Source organism: Crinia signifera, chromosome 3 (assembly GCF_055691185.1).
Source record: "Crinia signifera chromosome 3, ASM5569118v1, whole genome shotgun sequence".
Classification (NCBI taxonomy): Eukaryota; Metazoa; Chordata; class Amphibia; order Anura; family Myobatrachidae; genus Crinia; species Crinia signifera.
The window spans coordinates 322,780,030-322,799,770 of record NC_139219.1 but is presented as its reverse complement, the minus strand read 5'-3'; the positions used below and the strand labels follow the sequence as shown (position 1 = coordinate 322,799,770).

Below are 19,741 nucleotides of genomic sequence, written 5' to 3'. Positions count from 1 at the left end.
GTCTATCCATTCGCCCACTATCCATCCTTTTTGCTACGTTTCCCTTACTGTCCTAGATTTTGGCGCCCATTTCACTTATCTAACTCTGGAGGAAAATTTTATCATACCCTGCCCCCGCCTTCCAAACCTCTATGGCTCTTTGCCCTCTCACTGGCAGGGAGCCGCACAGTTATATAGTGGGAGGAGCAGGGTCCCCAGCAGCACAGAGTATATCAGGAGATGAGTGATGTGTCAGTGAGGACAGGGCTGCATGTGACAGGGGCAGTGACATGATGTGAGGAGGGGAACGGGGGCAGCAGGAAGCCACAGACTGAGAGTTATATAGTGGGAGGAGCAGGGTCCCCAGCAGCACAGAGTATATCAGATGAGGGATGTGTCAGTGAGCATAGGGCTGCATGTGACAGGGGCAGTGACATGATGCGAGGAGGTGAATGGGGGCAGCAGGAAGCCACAGACTGAGAGTTATATAGTGGGAGGAGCAGGGTTCCCAGCAGCACAGAGTATATCAGGAGATGAGTGATGTGTCAGTGAGGACAGGGATGCATGTGACAGGGTCAGTGACATGATGTGAGGAGAGGAATGGAGGCAGCAGGAAGCCACAGACTGAGCGATATATAGTGGGAGAAGCTGGGTTCCCAGCAGCACAGATAATATCAGGAGATGTGTGATGTGTCAGTGAGGACAGGGCTGCATGTGACAGGGGCAGTGACATGATGTGAGGAGGGGAATGGAGGCAGCAGGAAGCCACAGTCTGAGAGTTATATAGTGGGAGGAACAGGATCCCCAGCAGCACAGAGTATATCAGGAGATGAGTGATGTGTCAGTTAGGACAGGACTGCATGTGACAGGGACAGTGACATGATGTGAGGAGGGGAATGGAGGCAGCAGGAAGCCACAGACTGAGAGTTATATAGTGGGAGGAACAGGATCCCCAGCAGCACAGAGTATATCAGGAGATGAGTGATGTGTCAGTTAGGACAGGACTGCATGTGACAGGGACAGTGACATGATGTGAGGCGGGGAATGGAGGCAGCAGGAAGCCACAGACTGAGCGATATATAGTGGGAGGAGCAGGGTCCCCAGCAGCACAGAGTATATCAGGAGATGAGTGATGTGTCAGTGAGGACAGGGCTGCATGTGACAGGGGCAGTGACATGATGTGAGGAGAGGAATGGAAGCAGCAGGAAGCCACAGACTGGGAGTTATAGAGTGGGAGGAGCAGGGTCCCCAGCAGCACAGAGTATATCAGGAGGTGAGTGATGTGTCAGTGAGGACAGGGCTGCATATGACAGGGGCAGTGACATGATGTGAGGAGGGGAATGGGGGCAGCAGGAAGCCACAGACTGAGAGTTATATAGTGGGAGGAGCAGGGTCCCCAGCAGCATAAAACAGTCATTGGACACTTACTGTGAAACCAATGCACTGGATGAATTTCATAGTTTGTTACATTGTGCTGTAGAAAAATACTTGCTACCAGCACTCATTTTAAAACAAAACTGCCTACACCCTCTGGAGGTGCCCAGCGCCCCCACCCCTGCATGGAAATAGAGTATGTTATTATTAGATGACAGGTTTCACAGTTTAATTAACTCCAGATGTGGCACTACTGTATGTATTCCCTCATCCTGTATCTGGCAATACCAACACAGCTCAGCCACGGAACCAGTAGGAGAGCGATGACTATTACATGTTCTAGAATCATCAGAATCTTTATCCATAGGGATCATCTGAACTTTTCTGAATCTGAGTATTTCTGGTCTAATAGTTTAGAGATGTCTGCTCCTCTGAAAGGTGATACAGGGATTACTAAAGTGGCACCTGGGGTAATGTAAGCTGCCAATCTCATACTGTTACACGTCCTTAATTAGGTTAAAAACAATGTACCTATTCGATTCTATGTTGCAAGAATATCCACAACTATCACGTTGTACCTGTTCCTAAGGTTTACCATCCCCTCCTCCCTCCCCTGTTTCTGAATCCTTATGTATTTTATATGGACAAAAAAAAGAATTGAAATGAAAGCATATAAAAAAATGTTTTAAAACATTTTCTTTGATGAAGAAATCCATATTTGTTACTGGTTACATGATAACCAGAAGGACCGGTAACGTATAACCACAGTCCTTCCGTAACCGCAACAAGTCAGGGTGGCTGAGCACACAATCTACTATATAGCGGATTTCTGCTCTACATTGCGATCAGTAACTGAAACCAGGGTTCAAACTCGGTATGAACGTCTGAGATCAAAGCACCTGCAGTTGGGAATCGGAGCCATCGCCTTCCCAGAGTTCAGTCCCCAATTACATACAACACCCCAGCTCCCCAGGAGACGGATCCAGCAGCTGTACAGAAACACTGCTGGGAATGCCAAGACCTCAGTAAACACACAAACACTGGCACTGCCAGGAGAACGCAGTCTTGTGGTGACTTCTTACGGACATATGCTGTGCACTGCACGTACCTGCTTGGCAGAAGGGACACCTGGCTACAAATCAACAGGAACCTCTATTTTATAAGCCTGGCAGAGATTAATATAATCCTTTAATTGCACCTCTTCCACCCCCAACAAAGGAAAGTTTTTTTTTATTTTGGGAGCATCATTTGGGTAAGCAGACATCCAGCGTGCAGAGAGGTCACAGTCAGTCACACGGGTGGCAGCACAGGATGGTTTCATGTAATGTACTGTGGTGGAACCGCGCATTCACAGCCTCCCAGTGTCCTGGATACACAGTTACAGATAGGGAAATTAATGCCATCTCTTATACAATGGCAGATTGCAAGAACCGCTGTACTTACACTGTCCTATAAAAAAGTAGCATTTCGTAATACATTTATCTGGAGTTAAAATGTGGGTACTTATGTAGTATCTGGGCGTCCGATTTTGTGATTGTATGCCTTACCTTAGGGCATACAATCAGATGCGATGCGATTCGATGCGATTTTGCATAGGATTCAATGTTAAGAAGGTCCTGTTCATTTCCCCACTATCCAAGTGGGCATAGAGTTGATTTTATATAGCGTGGCGAGCGCAGCGAGCCACCGAGCCCGAAGCGTGGCGAGCCCCACGAGGGGACGCATATTTCTTAAAAAGTATTCTGTGTCCCCTCGCGGGGCTCGCTACGCTCGCCACAGGTTTATATCCAACTCCATGCCCACTTGGATAGTGGGGTAAGGAAAAGGACCCCTTTTTCCCATTGAATTCTATGTTAAAATGGACTCAGACCATTTTAACATTGAATCCTATGGAAAAATCTTGACCATCGCATCGCATACGATTTGGTCGCATGCGATGCGATCAGATTTCTAAATCGGACGCCCAGATACTACATAAGTACCAAAATGTGTTTTCTAATAGTATACGTATATTTTTTTTAATAATTGAAGAATGAGGTACGAGGTTCTCCAATTACCCAGTGCAGCGCAAATGCTGTAATGGGGCCCTTTTGCCTCGTCGCCTTAAGGTTCCTCAGGGTGGATAAAGGTCTTTGAGATCACCTATACCGAAACACAAGGAGACCCTTTTTTCACAGAGACTGGCCAAAGCACCAATAGAGGAAATAATCCTATTTAGGGTTAGGCTGTGGGGAGGGGGATTAGTGGAGGACAGGGGACAGGGAAATTTACTTACCAGATGGGAGAAGAGGAAACGGATGCAGTATAATGAGAAGAGGAATCGGATGCAGTATAATGATCCTGAAAAGAGGAAGCCAATTGAGTATAATGAGAAGAGGAAGTGGATGCAGGATAATAACACTGAGAGGAGGAAGTGGATGCAGGATAATAACACTGAGAGGAGGAAGCGGATGCAGCATAATAAGAGGAAGAAGCAGATGCAGTATAATGATCCTAAGAATAAAAAGTGGATGCTGTTTAATGATCCTGAGAGGAGGAAGCGAATGCAGATTAATAACGCTGAGAAGAGGAAACGGATGCAATATAACAACACTGAGAGGGGGAAGTGGATGCAGGATAATAAGAGGAGGAAGCGGATGCAGCATAATAAGAGAAGGAAGCGGATGCAGGATGATAACGCTGAGAGGTGGAAGTGGATGCAGGATAATGAGAGGAGAAAGTGGATGCAGTATAATAATGCTGAGAGGAGAAAGTGGATGCAGTATAATAATGCTGAGAGGAGGAAGCAGATGCAGGATAAAAACACTGATAGGAGGAAGCGAATGCAGGATAATAACACTGAGAGGAGGAAGCAGATGCAGAATAATAAGAGGAGGAAACTGTAGCAGGATAACGAGAGGAGGAAGCGTATGCAGTATAATAACGCTGTGAGGAGGAAGTGGATGCAGGATAATAATACTGAGAGGAGGAAGCAGATAGAGGATAATGATCCTGAGAGGAGGAAGTGGATGCAGGATAATGAGAAGAAGAGGAAGCAGATGGAGGATAATGAGAAGAGGAGGAAGTGGTTGCAGGATAATGAGAAGAGGAAGCGGTTGCAGGATAATGAGAGGAGGAAGCGTTTTCAGTATAACAACGCTGAGAGGAGGAAGCGGATGCAGGATGAGAAGAAAGTGGATGCAGGATAATGAGAAGAAGAGGAGGATGCAGGATAATGAGAAGAAGTGGATGCAGGATAATGAGAGGAGGAAGCGGATGCAGGATAATGAGAGGAGGAAGCGGATGCAGGATGAGAGGAGGAAGCAGATGCAGCTTAATAATGCTGAGAGGAGGAAGTGGATGCAGGATAATGATCATGAGGAGGAAGTGGATGCAGCATAATAAGAAGAGGAAGCGGATGCAATATAATAATACATAGGAGGAAGGGGATACAGTATAATATTGCTGAGAGGAGGAAGCGGATGCAGAATAATATCCCTGAGAGGAGGAAGCGGATGCAGGATAATGATCATGAGGAGGAGGAAGCGGATGCAATATAACAACACATAGGAGGAAGTGGATACAGTATAATATTGCTGAGAGGAGGAAGCGGATGCAGAATATTATCCCTGAGAGGAGGAAGCAGATGCAGGATAATGATCATGAGGAGGAGGAAGCGGATGCAATATAATAATACATAGGAGGAAGGGGATACAGTATAATATTGCTGAGAGGAGGAAGCGGATGCAGAATAATATCCCTGAGAGGAGGAAGTGGATGCAGGATAATGACCATGAGGAGGAGGAAGCGGATGCAATATAACAACACATAGGAGGAAGTGGATACAGTATAATATTGCTGAGAGGAGGAAGCGGATGCAGGATAATGATCATGAGGAGGAGGAAGCGGATGCAATATAATAATACATAGGAGGAAGGGGATACAGTATAATATTGCTGAGAGGAGGAAGCGGATGCAGAATAATATCCCTGAGAGGAGGAAGCGGATGCAGGATAATGACCATGAGGAGGAGGAAGCGGATGCAATACAACAACACATAGGAGGAAGTGGATACAGTATAATATTGCTGAGAGGAGGAAGCTGATGCAGAATAATATCAATGAGAGGAGGAAGCGGATGCAATTTAATAATGCCAGGAACATTTTTACAAAATCAGTGGATTTAATAGGTTTTTCTTTTTATACAAATGGCACTTTTCAGAAAACGCAGAAGTACACTGGTAATCGCCATATGTGAATACTGTATGTTTTCTGCAGTTCTGTCATTCCTAATCAGATTCTGTATATAGATATTCTGTAAATGGATTTTACCTGCTATTCCCCATGGTTTCTGTAAAACTGAACTTTAAAAAAGAAGTTTTCCACTTTAAATAACTCCCAAACTTAACCAGTTCGTTCCCAATATTAGGTATTTGTTGGGGGACCTTTCCCTAGGGTGCACTGTTATTCCCCCCTCTCCCCACCATTACTGGACTCCTTCCTGGACATTTGTCCAAGTTTTGACATAACAATAATAAGTTTATTTTTTAGAGATGTGCAGGTTCTGATTTACTCTGATTTCAAAGCAGGATCTTATTGGCTATCAACTGCTTGTGATGTGCATGTGATTTTGGATAGCCAATAAGATCCTGCTTTGAAATCAGTAAATCAGAGCCTGCACATCTCTACTTTTTTTTTTATAGAACAAAGCTTATTTTTATGTAGAATTTAGTGCTGGGCCCATAACTTAGAGGTGGATGGATCAAAACCATCCTCTGTTATCTGTGTTTTTTATGGTTTGAGGTAACAGGTTTCAAAAAGGGGCAGACTAGATGGGCCAAAGTGGTTATTTTCTGGTGTCAAATTCTATGTTTCTATTTCATAAAAGCAGTGTTGCATTGGCGCAATGGGCCCACAGTGGGCATGCAGAGGTAGGGGCCCATGTTTAGGGGTGTGGCCAGCCATCACATTGGTTGGCCTAACCATTAGAGTGCATGGGTGCAGGTGACAGCCGAGGAATAACATTAAGGACTCATTTATTCCATGCTTGTTGCTATCACCTGTCCCGATGTTCTCTGGGGGTTCTGAGGCCAGCTGTGAATGCTTCTGCCATCAGCGAGGGGTGCCTCACTTTGCCGCGTAATGGTGGGTATTCTAGGGGGTGACCCCAAAATAATTGCTACATACATCAGGTAAAACCTACTGCACCAAGAATGATAGGGACGATCCTCAAGAACAATCCTTCTAAAAGTGGCATATCAGGGCAGAAAAACTATATAAACCCCTCTCGCCCAAAGACTTTACCCCCTCTAAAAAGCTGTACATGGAGTAACGAGTGAATAAATAAATTCACAGCCAATCAATACAGTGTTTCCCAAATCGGTGTGCCTAGGAACCCTACAGTGCAGTGAGGCTCTCGCAGGGGTGTCTTAAGTCCATGGTCCAAGACCAATTCAAAAAATTCATATTCATTATTTATGGTCAATTGGACAAGTGATTGGCAAAAACCAGTACTTGTGGCAGCCAATCATAAAACACGTGGACAACCAGAAGCACAACTGTCCACTACCACGTAACCTATGGGTGACAGGTAGGTACAATTTACGTAATTACTTTCTTTGTTTTTTTCAAAATATATCCTAGGGGGTGCTGTGAAAAAATTGCTGATCCTTTAGGACGCCGTGATTCAAGAAAGTTTGGGAAGCACTGAAGTAATATTGCACCACGTCATACAATTAATGTAATTTAGACTATATTTCAGGCTGTTCTGTTAACGCATTTCTGCATTCCCAGGGATACAGTCAGTAGCGAGAGGCAGTTGCATACGTGGACACTGGGAGATTTTAATTCATCAAAGCATAGAAGTGAATGGATAAAAAGACTAGAAAATCCCACATTCAGTTCCAATATGGGGGTATAAGTTATGTACTAAGCATCAGATTCCCCCCCCTTCTTCTTCTTCGTTGGTTTCACAGCACCATTCTCCTCACTGCGGGCAGGAGACTCGTCTTCCACCTCATGCAAATCCGATGTCGCCTTCTTCCTCTTGTTTTTCTTTTTCCTCTTGGTTAGTTTTTCTTCTTCAGCTTGTTCCTCCTCCTGCTGCTCGGGACATTCCACCTCCTCACGGTGCCTCATTCCGCCCTCTCTCTGGCTCTTTGACTTTTTCCTTGGCTTTTGAGGCATAGAATCACCGGTGCTAAGTTCCGGCTCTTCAGGAGGGGCCTGTGATAGGTCACCTTCATTCCTGCAACTTTTCTTCTTTTTGGATTTTTTCTTGGTCTCTTCTATGCGGTCTGCAGCGTAGGTCTCTGGGTTATCTGGCGCACCCTCGGCACGCCTGGCCTGGGATTTCTTAAGCTCTGCCATACGCTTGGCGAAGTATTCATTCACTGATAGAGAACTGGTTACGGTGTTTCCCATTTCTACCTCCACGGTGGGGATCGGGCTGTGTTTTTGCTCACGTTCCTCCGGGCAGGCCTCGGCCTCTTCCTGCAATGAAATGGAGGGAAGATTCTTTAATAAACGTTTAAAACACATTTCTTGTTACAGGGGTATAATAGGCTGTAACAGAATAAAGACTTCCTAATAGGGTTGGGTAGACCCAAATTACGTCGACATGCATTGGGTTGAGCACTGAAGGTCAACTTGGCTAAGGTCAACACAAGCATTAGGTCGACAATGCGAAGATCGACAGCCAAAAGGTTGACATTAGTTTTTCACAAGTATTTTTGATCCCGACTGTCAACACAGTCGACATGGACACCGTCTTAGTGTACCGTGTCCGCTTGCCGTGCTTCAGGCATTCTGCCTCGCTGCACTATTGTATTCTCCCACCATGCCGTAAAGCTTATGTTGACCTTCCAACCCTGTTGACCGAAGACATGTCAGGTTTCCACCTTCAGTGGTCGACCAAATGACCATATCCCATTAAACCAGATTGAGTGTTTTGAGAGTCACACAGTAAATGATACTGAGCACTTAGGAATGACGGAATAAAAGTTGGATGATTGGACACACGGCATTGGTTAAAGGAAGCAAAAAACTTACAGTTCTAGCAAAGCCACAATGGTATATGCAGTAGGCTCTGGCACTGAGCGTGCACTAGCCCAGAGGGTGGGAGGGTCCTGCACGGAGATTGCACGAATAGACATAAGGTCTACCATCTTTCTGAAACGATGACCATAAAGGGTCTGAGGTGTTCAGGATCAAATGGGCACAATATGCCACAGATTGTGCCACAGATTTGCATGTGATAAAATTCTGTGCGGAATAAAAGGTCCCCTTCTTCCGACATTAGATGGACTGCGTTGTTCTTCTCTGCCAACAAAGACTAACTCTTGTGTGTCGCTCAGAAGGTATGCCTACAGTGGCGTAACTGTAGTCCCGCAGCCCCCGCGGCAGCGGGGAGGCGCTGAGAGGGTGTGGGCGCCGGGGGGGGGGGGGGGGGGTGTGTGTGTTGCGTGACTATTGTTACTCACTGCCTTTTGCCCCAGCCGCCAGCGCTTCTGTCTGCGCCGGGTCCCGGCTACTGCTGCAGCACTGCTAATACAAAAAAGTGACACTCTGAAAATGGCTGCCCCCATACTGCAGACAGTTTTTGAGAATGCTAGAGGAGGCAGCGGCCTCCTCTAGCAACCTTAAAAACGATCTGCTGTATGGGGGAAGCCATTTTCCGAGTGTCACTTTTCATTAGCAGCAGTAGCCGGGAGAGCCGGGACCCAGCGTAAACGGATGCGGCAGGAGGTAATCGCCGCAGGGAGGGGGGTGGTGGCTGTCGGGGGGTTTGTTTACCCTAGGGAGTGGGGGCCCGTCTGCATTTTTGGCAGGGGGCGCAGAATTTATTTATATATATATATATATATATATATATATATATATATATATATACACACATACACACATATACGCCACTGTATGCCTACCCTGCCAAGTGCCCCTTGTGAGTGGGTGAAACCAATGCCCAAAATGCTGCACCTATAATGTAACGTGATATACGCACATAGGCTGTAATTGTTCTGTATTTTTTCCTTAACAAGGTAACTGATTAGATGTAAGGAGAGCTCAGGTTCCCATTGGGCAGCCATCTACGTGCGGTAACCAGAACTTACTTCCTGCACAATGTAACCTTTCTTGTAACGTGGAGACATAAGTAACCGCGTATTATTATACACACCGATTTTTGTTACTGTTTTATACAATAAGAGGGCAAAAAAATACCCTTAAGGGGTTAATCTTCCAATGAAATGACCTTTATTCAGCTTAAGTCTTGCTAAAAGCAGATACGGGAATTCATTCATCGTGTCAGTCTCCGATATTAAACCTAAGTGATAAAGTTTGGCGTGTCGGTAGCCTTTCATCCAACAGATACATCAAAGTCAGAGTTCTGTTAGTGCCGTCCCGTGGGACGCATCATTAGGAAGGGATGATATATGGCTTGATCGATAGGCTATCGGCCATATGTCCGTCACAGGCAGACAACCATCGCTTTAGAACCTAATATCCCGAGAAAACTGCAGCACAAAACTAGGATACCAAAAAGTTCCATATCAAAACTTTCTCCTACGCCAATCATCTAGCACCTGGGGACGTATTGCCCACATGCATTAAAGGGGTAAAGTAAGTTCCTTCTGGACAGTTTTTAGGGCGTAGCGGAAGCACTTTTAGATACACTCCTAAACGGCGGCCTCTAAATAAAAACATACTGTAGAAAGTGAAACCGGAGAACCAGCTCATTGTCCCATATTCCTGCGCTTGCTCCGGGCACAAATATATACTGGTACGTTAAATGGCTTCTCGTCAATCGGCCAGGGAGCCTTTGCGCACCACGGGCATTGAATTAGATTGTAAGCTCTGCTGAAGCCGTATCGGACGTGAAGCGCCCCTGATTGAACAGTGCTGCAGAATACGTTGGCACTATACGAATACATGAGAACAGTATTACATGCCCCTGAATGTTACACAAAGATAAAAGTGGCACTTGGCACCGGAGCGGGTTGATATCTGGGCATCCTGGGCATTGAGGGCTAATTTCCTTAAAACATCATTATACAACCCTCCCACACCCCCAGAGGGTAGAGACTTTTACATCGGAAGCATAGAACAAAGATTTCCAACAAAAGACTGGTCGCCCAGTGAGGAATGGCCCTGCCCCCATCACAAACTGAAAAAAAGGTGCATGCCCAGGGGACTAGACCCGCAACGACGAGTTATGGTAAAAAGAGTTGACCGTCAAAAGGTCGAAACGAAACACTCGATTGCTCAGGATCGATAGTGACAAATATCGGACACAAGCGCAAGGCCGACATAAGTGTGCCAGGTGCCTCGCTGCGGTCAGCACTCTTTATTGTTCCCAGAGTCTAAATGGATGGTAAAGTACCAAAAAGTGCAAAATAAGAATTTAACAAAAAAAACCCACCCACTTATCAAACTTTTATTTTGCCTCATTTCATTTAGGGAGGAAACCAAGACAGACCAGATTATTATTATATTTTACTTATAAGGTTGTTCACAGCGCCATACAATATACAGTAACAATACAGGGAGACAGAACTTAACATTACACTATATAAATAACAAAAAAAAACAATTACAGGTAACAAAGAGAACCGCAACTCAATACACACTACAGCTCAGATAAAAGTAGCGAGGGCGTAATCAGCGTTCTACTGGGGCCAGTGGCCATAGATAGAGCCTTTACCAGCAGGAGAGTGTGCGGGCAAAGATGGCCGCTGCATAGGAGAGAGCTGTAAGTGAAATGCGAGAAGAGGACACTGACAAAAAGAGGGAAGAGGGCCCTGCTCTGAGGAGCTTACAATCTATTATTAATTAAGGGGAGACGACACATGACAACATGAGGTGCAGAGCAGAGATGGTCAAGACATGAGGCGGGGGGTCGGAGGACAGGCCTCAGGACTGGGTTATGCAGTGGAAGGGTATGCTTTGATGACTAGGTGAGTTTTCAGTGCCCGTCTGAAGCTCTGCAAGGTCGGGGAGAGTCTAATGAAGCAGGGGAGTACGTTTCACTGAAGGGGTGCAGCATGGGCAAAATCTTGAACTCAAGCATGGGAAGCGGTGATCAGGGTAGAGGAGAGCTGGCGGTAATTGGCCGATTGTAGAGACCAGATGTTCCTTCAAGAGACCATCACCATTAGGATTTGTGTAGACGCACTGGCGTATAAAGCCAATGACACAGCAGATACCTATAATCTTGTATGTCCAGAGGTTCTTGATGTAAACGTCACCCAGACACAGCGACAGAAGCTCATAGGGGTCCAGGAGAACTGCGGAAGTCGCTTCAGCAGTACACAATATTTTACACCTTGAAACCTCCTTCCAAAACTTGGTACCAACCCTTCTCCTACTACAGAGTCTCACAAACTAAGCTCCAATAGCCGATGATCTGATGTCACGTTCCATTTACAATAACTGGAAATAAACCAGCACCTATGCACAGGAGGAGGGTTACAGTTCTCAGCTTAAATTGGGGGAATTTACTGAAAACAGCAAGAACGGAGCTGAAACATGCCTGCATTATGTATGTCACACGCATGTAAGTTATTCACACTTTTTCACGTACATGGATGTTAAGAGTCGGTCTTGTCAGTGACATGTGCAGGGCAGTTCAACATGGGGGCTTACAGATGGCGACGGCAGATGTATCCTAAAACGGGGAGGGAGGATAAATTTCTGCATGTGGAACACAAAAATAGTTTTCCATTAGTTTATGGATTAGAATGCACTGACCAGGTTACGTAGCCAGTTACTAATATAACAAATGGATAAATAACCCATATTAGAAAGTGATAAAGTGAAGAAAATCAAAGAAACGAATGTAGCTGCGCACATGGAAGTGGTGGGATTACGAAGACGAAGGGATTACCGGCCCCAATAGACATCGTATAGTACAGTAGGTCCTCTGAGTAGCCGAATGGACCAGGCATGAACTTTCTGATGATCTCAAAAGTTCCCTCATTTTGGAGAACCAGAAAGGAACAAGCTTTGTGCAGCTAGATGAGGAAGAGGAGGCTGTGGGCCTCCTGGCGTAGTGGTATACACACAGTGTGCTCCCCGCCATGTGCCCCTATTCTGCATCTGACCCAGCCCTGCCAATCAGCAGGCACTCCCCCGATACTGAACACTGGCATCACCCATCACCACTCATTCCTCCCAACCTGACAGGTTAATGACTGTAACCGGCTACTGATATGAAGTAATGCTCCTGTAAGAATCCTTCTCCGCACAAACACGTTCTCCCCCCCCCCCCCCTCCCCTCACTCTTGGCTGCAGCAGGCAGGTTTAGAGAGGCGTTCCGATCCTACAAACAAGAACCCCATGGTCACTCACTTTTATGTTGATAAGAAATGTAATACGCATGGGCCAGTGCACACAGATCCAGCAGGGCATGGAGACAGGCAGGTCGGTGCCAGCCCTAGGAAACCATCCAGCTGACACTGAAAGCATTAATCATGTTGGAGATCTATGCCATCTCGGTGCCCTGCTACCCCTACTGTCTGCGGCCCGGGCTGCCTGCTCACACAGCCATGGCAACTTTATCAGCGACTGGCCTTCCAAAGTGTTCCACTGGAGTTATGGCCATTTAATCATTAAACCATCTTGGGATCAGAGTTCTGCATGGGTACGTTTACTTTATTACCAACGTGTATTTGTGTACGAAAAAAAAATAACATAAATGTATAATAGTAAAAATGGAGCATGAAGCACCGGGCAGACTGTGTGTCTGTCTCCGCAGGCATCTAAATAAAGCTGGCCGCATTTCGGATGCTCTTGTTGCCGGACTTGTGCGTCGGACAGTGGAGTAGGCGGATAATAGGCATGGTTGGCCTAGAGCGGATTGGGCTAATTTGCCACTTGGGCTACGGCAATCATTGAGGGGCTACCGATAGTTCTATGCCAGACTAAAATTGTCCAGTATAAGGCCAAGAAGATGAGAGCCATGAAAAGCTGGTGTAACATGGCAGGAAGCTGCATAGTCAGTCATTACTGCTAATCAGACAAGGAGGCGTACATACATTGTATAAGAGAGGCAGGTAAGTGCCGAAAGATCGGTCCTAAAAGCCAGCGCACCCCTGGAGCTTGTCCAGGATTGCTAAAAATCAATAGCGCTACAATGATCTATATACAACAGACTCAGATACATATTCTGCCTTGCCAAGACATGTTCTACCTATGCCTGGGTGTATCAGGGAAACAAACGGTGTCAGGTTTACCCATCACAATGGCCACATGGCCTCCTGCTGCCCTTTACGCGCCCTCACTAATTACCTCTGACTTCTACCCAAGGTGTTTTCCTTACATGTGAGCAGGACAAGCACCTGTTAGCAGGAGGTGTAAGGTTCCAGGTCACTGCTAAGACAAGTCTGGGGTGTGCGAGAGCAGCAGCTAACCACAAGCACACAAAGAGAGCGTGTGTGTATTGTCAGAAGTGCTACTGTCTCTACAGCAAGGATCTGGAACACAGCTAGGCAGTGTCAGGTCTAGGTGCAGAGAAGCTGCATTTCATAGTAGTGTTGCAGGTGTGTGCTCCTTACACCAAGCATGAAGTTCTAGAACACGTTTGGGTGTGCTATAATTCAGAGACAACATCTAGGTTGACCGCAAAAGATTGACATTTAGAAAAAGGATGACACAAGCAAAAGGTCGACATGAGGTTTTCACGATTTTTGTTTGGTGACCGTGTTGACACCTGAGCAGGAGGAACCCCCCCCCCCCCCCAAATTGGGAAAAAATTGCAAAAAAAACTAATGTCAAACTTTTGTCAATGTTGACTTTTTGGATGATGTTCTAGAACAAGTTTCTATTCCTTACACGGAGGATGATGTTCTAGAACAGGTTTCTATTCCTTACACGGAGGATGACGTTCTAGAACAAGTTTCTATTCCTTACACGGAGGATGACGTTCTAGAACAAGTTTCTATTCCTTACACGGAGGATGACGTTCTAGAACAAGTTTCTATTCCTTACACGGAGGATGATGTTCTAGAACAGGTTTCTATTCCTTACACGGAGGATGATGTTCTAGAACAAGTTTCTATTCCTTACATGGAGGATGACGTTCTAGAACAGGTTTCTATTCCTTACATTGAGGATGAAGTTCTAGAACAAGTTTCTATTTCTTAGACGGAGGATGATGTTCTAGAACAAGTTTATATATATATCCTCCAACTGTGTGGTCACAGTTACAGCAGCACCTGGTTCAGGAATGAAGAGTCACATACGCAGGAGTGAACAGCAACGTTTCGATTATAATGACAAATTGGGGTGTGCCTGGCTATCTGGACATATATATATATATATATATATATATATATATATATATATATATATATATATATATATATATATATATATATGTTCAATTATAGGGCACTGTCAATATAAGGGCACATATATATATATATATATATATATTTATATATATATTTATATATAAAGTTGTGTAGTAGCTTTCATTTTTAAACTTTCTAATAAACCAAAAAGTTGCGTAGTTTAATTTAAAATGTCAGGTAACTTTTAAACTCCAAATAAATTATTTTTTAATATATATTCTAAAAATATTAGTGAATCGCATGCATCTTCCTATTAAACCACATATTTCATTTGAACTTCGGGTTCTGCCAAATTTACAGACGATCCAGCCAGACAGTAGCAGCAGATTAATCTTTAGTAAAAGATTAAACATTCATAAACCACCTTTTTGGCTTCAATTTTAGTCTTCATTTTTAATTAACTTTTTCCACTGGGAAGCCTTTTACAAGGAACTTAACCGTGTGGCTTATTTGCTGCGCTTAGCCATAAGGAATGGAGGACGGCCATCCTGAGCGCACAATGTTCCGCTAGCGAGCAGAACAAGTTTGCTGTATTCACCGCGCTAAGATGCGCAGACTTTGCGCTCTGCGGTTCCATACAGTATGGCGTCACGCCGGCCCGTTTTCCAACCATGAAAGAAGCTAGCTTATTTTTTTTTTTATGTCGTTAACTCCTGCGATCTCCAAATGGAACAAACAGAACTGAGGAAGCAGCGAATCTCTGGTCCTGGTGTAAACTCTACATTCCTGGTGACGTGTGTCTGATCTGTGTCCTTGAGCGAGGGATGTGTAACGTTGGGATGAGTTTTCTCGTGCACACGTACACCAATCGAGGTTTTCTGCAATGATCAATGCTCCCCTACATACTCATTACACCTTTTCCGGCAGCTTGGGGGATGAGCAATCCTGTGTGAGCAAGTCCGTAGGAATCCGATTACAAATAGACTATATTAATTTTTTATTAATATTGCAACATCTTTTCGAACGCCCGCAAGTGTTTATTTAGTGTGAACTGGGGTTCCCAACATCTGACAAAACTCCGTCCAACTGGTGAACCTCGAAGATTTCAGTAAATTGAAATATTAACTGAAAAATAATCCTTGGCAAGGTCACACGGCGGTGGTAAAAGTGGAGTTAACGCCGACAGAATTTTATAGTTAATTCACCACCAATTTAAAGGATGATTTACAACCACCTCGGCTTCCTCCACTTTTACAGGATACCTTGGCAAAGTGTTTTATTGCTTATTATATTTTTTAAAAGCAACCACCCTGCATATTATCATGCCGTTTACTGGTTTGCGGTTATCGCAGATACGTATAATATTTGATGATTTATTAGAATCTTCATTTGAATGTCTGAGAACGAAACGCGTAAGCGATGCCAATACACACATCTTACCCAACGGCTATTACGTGGGCCAACTTGTCCATTAGAAGCTTTGGGATGCCCAGCGGAAATGTTAAGTTACATTTTGCTAAGATAATAAACCTGGTGCAATCTATTGTCATTAGAAAGTTACATAAATAACCGGAGTCTACTTGTATACAAACAAAAAGTGTTTCATTCAAAAATAAATACAACTGTCGCCGAGAGGTTCCGCAGTTGACTAGGGCAAATTCATGCGCGTTTCATCATGAAGACCAAAGAACATTCAAAGCATATAGGAGAAAAGCTTCAATAAGGGGAAGGACATAAGATTTCTTAGACGTTTAATATCCTGTAAGTTACAGACAGAAGTCCATCCTAAATATAATCTAAAAATCGTGTACAAAACGGAGTTTGCTTGGAACGGGCCATCATCCAGAACTGTTCCACTTATGTAGGCGACAAGCTACCTTCTATACGGCAACTCTGATGGAATTGCCGTCTTCTTCCATGTCCACATGCTTTATGAGAAAGCACCACATATGAAAACATTATTGAGGAAAACCTTTATGGATTCTGACTCACAAGTTGCCAGAAAAAAACGTGGCTGAAGGGAAAAGCAGAACACGATATATCAGCTCGGGTACACGGTCCCTACAGGGAAGGGGAGAAGCAGAACACGGTATATCAGCTCGGGTACACGGTCCCTACTGGGAAAGGGAGAAGCAGAACACGGTATATCAGCTCGGGTACACGGTCCCTACAGGGAAGGGGAGAAAGGAAAAGCAGAACACGGTATATCAGCTCGGGTACACGGTCCCTACAGGGAAGGGGAGAAGGGAGAAGCAGAACACTGTATATCAGCTCGGGTACACGGTCCCTACTGGGAAGGGGAGAAGGGAGAAGCAGAACACGGTATATCAGCTCGGGTACACGGGCTATACTGGGAAGGGAGAAGCAGAACACGGTATATCAGCTTGGGTACATGGTTCCTATTGGGAAGGGGAGAAGCAGAACACGGTATATCAGCTCTGGTACATGATCCCTACTGGGAAGGGGAGAAGGGAGAAGCAGAACACGGTATATCCACTCGGGTACATGGTCCCTACAGGGAAGGGGAGAAAGGAGAAGCAGAACACAGTATGTCGACTCAGGAACACGGTATATCACTAGAAACAGGGAGTTCTTCTCCACCTCTAGGACAACAACTTGTTAAAAATGAGGAGATGTAGACACATTATACACTAGATTCATTCCATATTCTACGCACTGGAGAGATTTCTATTAATATGAGTATTAATTGTACAAAAAAAAGGCATTCATTTAGTTACTACACTTATGTCGGATAGTAAAGTGGTGTAATTAAATATTAGTGTAAATAAAATATATAAAATAATTCTATAAAAAAAAAATGTAGATAATACATTTAAAATAAAAAAACAATAAATCATCCTGATTCCGTCCCATTGTGAATGCAGAATGTGCTGATTTCCTGACAAGTGGTGGAGCTGAAGGAATAAGTCAGTAAGGGAGCGAGGGCTGCAGAGCCCAGGTGTGTAACGCTGGCAGACAGCGAGGACACGCACAGCTGTAACTGCCGGAGACTGGGATTGTTCTACCAGCTAATAACATGAACTTACACACTGGAACTTTATTTGTCATTAAGAAAAAAAAAAAGAGTGTCACTTGTATTGTGCTGATCAGTGGGGAGAGCGTCCAAACAAACCCACTTTTATGCTGTGATGTAATAAAACGAGACAAAAAATAAATAAAAAAGTTACACAATTACACTTTTTTAATCGGTCACCGAATATAATTACAGCTATAAGAAAAGGTTATTCAAATTATATATACAGATGTAAACCTCCACTATACAGCTCTCCATATATAATACAATATAGATATATTTTTATTAGATTAAATAAGTGTCCTCGTAATATATATATATATTTGTTTTGTTGTTGTTGTTTTTTAAAACACGCTATTGACCATTCCAAAAAGATAAAGTAGCAGGTACCAGAGGGGATAACAAAAAGCCAGTCTTACTGTATATATATATATAAATAAATACATACATATATACAATCCAAATAAAGATGTCACTCCGGGTCTTTGTAAAGTGCAGAAAAAAGATTTACTGTGGTCTACGCCGTTTCGGGACTAGCCCTTCTTCAGGACATGCACAGTGAAATTACATACCTTACCAAGTAGACCACAGTAAATCTTTTTTCTGCACTTTACAAAGACCCGGAGTGACATCTTTATTTGGATTGTGTGTAAGGCGGGATATCTCCCGTGGATGGGCACCTGGGCCAAGTGTTTCAGTTAAACAACAGTGAGTGCGGACCTTGTGCAATATTATATATATCTCCAATACAATAGTGCCAACAGCGCCCAGAATTTCAATAGGCGTTATTTCAGATTTACAAACCAACAGAATTCAAACATTTTTTTTTTTAAACGAATTAAGAATTTATTTAAATTTTTTTTTTTTAATCTGTTAGTTTGTAAATTTGGAATAACTCCAATTGAAATTCTGGGCGCTGTTGGCACTATTGTATTGGATATTGTTGTTGTAAGTTCCTACTAGTAGGGAACTTTGTGTTAATAGCGACCAAGTGTCTAGAAATATTCTACAAATATTTAGCGCAACTTTAGACATCTATAAATATATTATATATCTATAAATATCTATACGTTTTAATATATACACAAATATATATAAAAATTAAGAGTTTTTAATCATAAATTTAAATATATCAACAAATATATATATATATATATATATAATAGCAACTTGGACACCAAAAACACCCCGATCACTCCTATATAATTCTGTAAGGTGTTCGATCAGTATGGGAGCAGCAGGAATTATCTCGGGCAGATTATCACCTAGGGGAGCAGACACTTCCAGCGCTAGCGTACATCTAGCCGTACTGTATGGGCTCTGCCAGACACCGCGTAAAGTCTTCCTCAGGCTACAAGGTCAAGTTTAAGTAGAACTAAGTAGAACATTTTTCTTTAAATCAATTACTGCTACTTTCATTTTCTGGAGAACTAGTAATTGCCGAGTGACCTCATTTGCTGAAGGCCACAGAGAAAAAAGAAGCTCTAACACCAATTGCTTTGAGTAGTAATAACGACGAATTACTTGGGGTTGATATTAACATTGTACAAACTTGTAGGAATTCTTCACATTTATCATGAAGCCGCTGGAAAGCTGAAATTATACGGACTTCAAAAGATCGGAGCTAGTGGGCTTACACTGTACGCCCTAATTAGATGGCGTTCCGAAGAGATCCCACTCTTGCTTTCATTACAAGGGCTTTCAGATGTAATAATGATAGACGGGCCGGCGGAATTGATGAATTATCTGTAATAATCACCGGCACACAGTGAACATTTAAACGCTAACCGTCGGCTTTACTCTACAGTTAAGTAACGTCGTATAAAAGCCACCCAGCAGTCTACAGTCACGACGCATCCAGCAGAACCTAATATCACACTACGGAAGAATGTCGTCGGAAATAAAACAGTTAAGTGATAGCAACCGTCCGTTGGCCCTGCGGCTTCGCGTTGACCTGATTTTGCTAGGCAAATGGAGGTCACATGGTAAATCGTCGCACGAACAGCCACGTGTGGTGGGTACGGAATGTGCCTCATTAGCAGGACGTATCCCTGTCCATAATTTTACATGTTTAAAGAGAGAGAGAG

The 19,741-nt window shown here is 43.9% G+C and overlaps 1 protein-coding gene across 1 annotated transcript in view; it reads right to left on the bottom strand.

Annotated features, from left to right (window-relative positions):
- Positions 1 to 7,154: 7,154 nt before the first annotated feature.
- Positions 7,155 to 19,741, bottom strand: part of PINX1 (PIN2 (TERF1) interacting telomerase inhibitor 1) — a 109,137-nt gene continuing 96,550 nt past the window's right edge. The window contains exon 7 of the mRNA XM_083178782.1: positions 7,155 to 7,823. Coding sequence (XP_083034908.1) covers positions 7,260 to 7,823 — 564 coding nt within the window. The 3' untranslated portion in view covers positions 7,155 to 7,259. The remainder of the gene's footprint in view (positions 7,824 to 19,741) is intronic.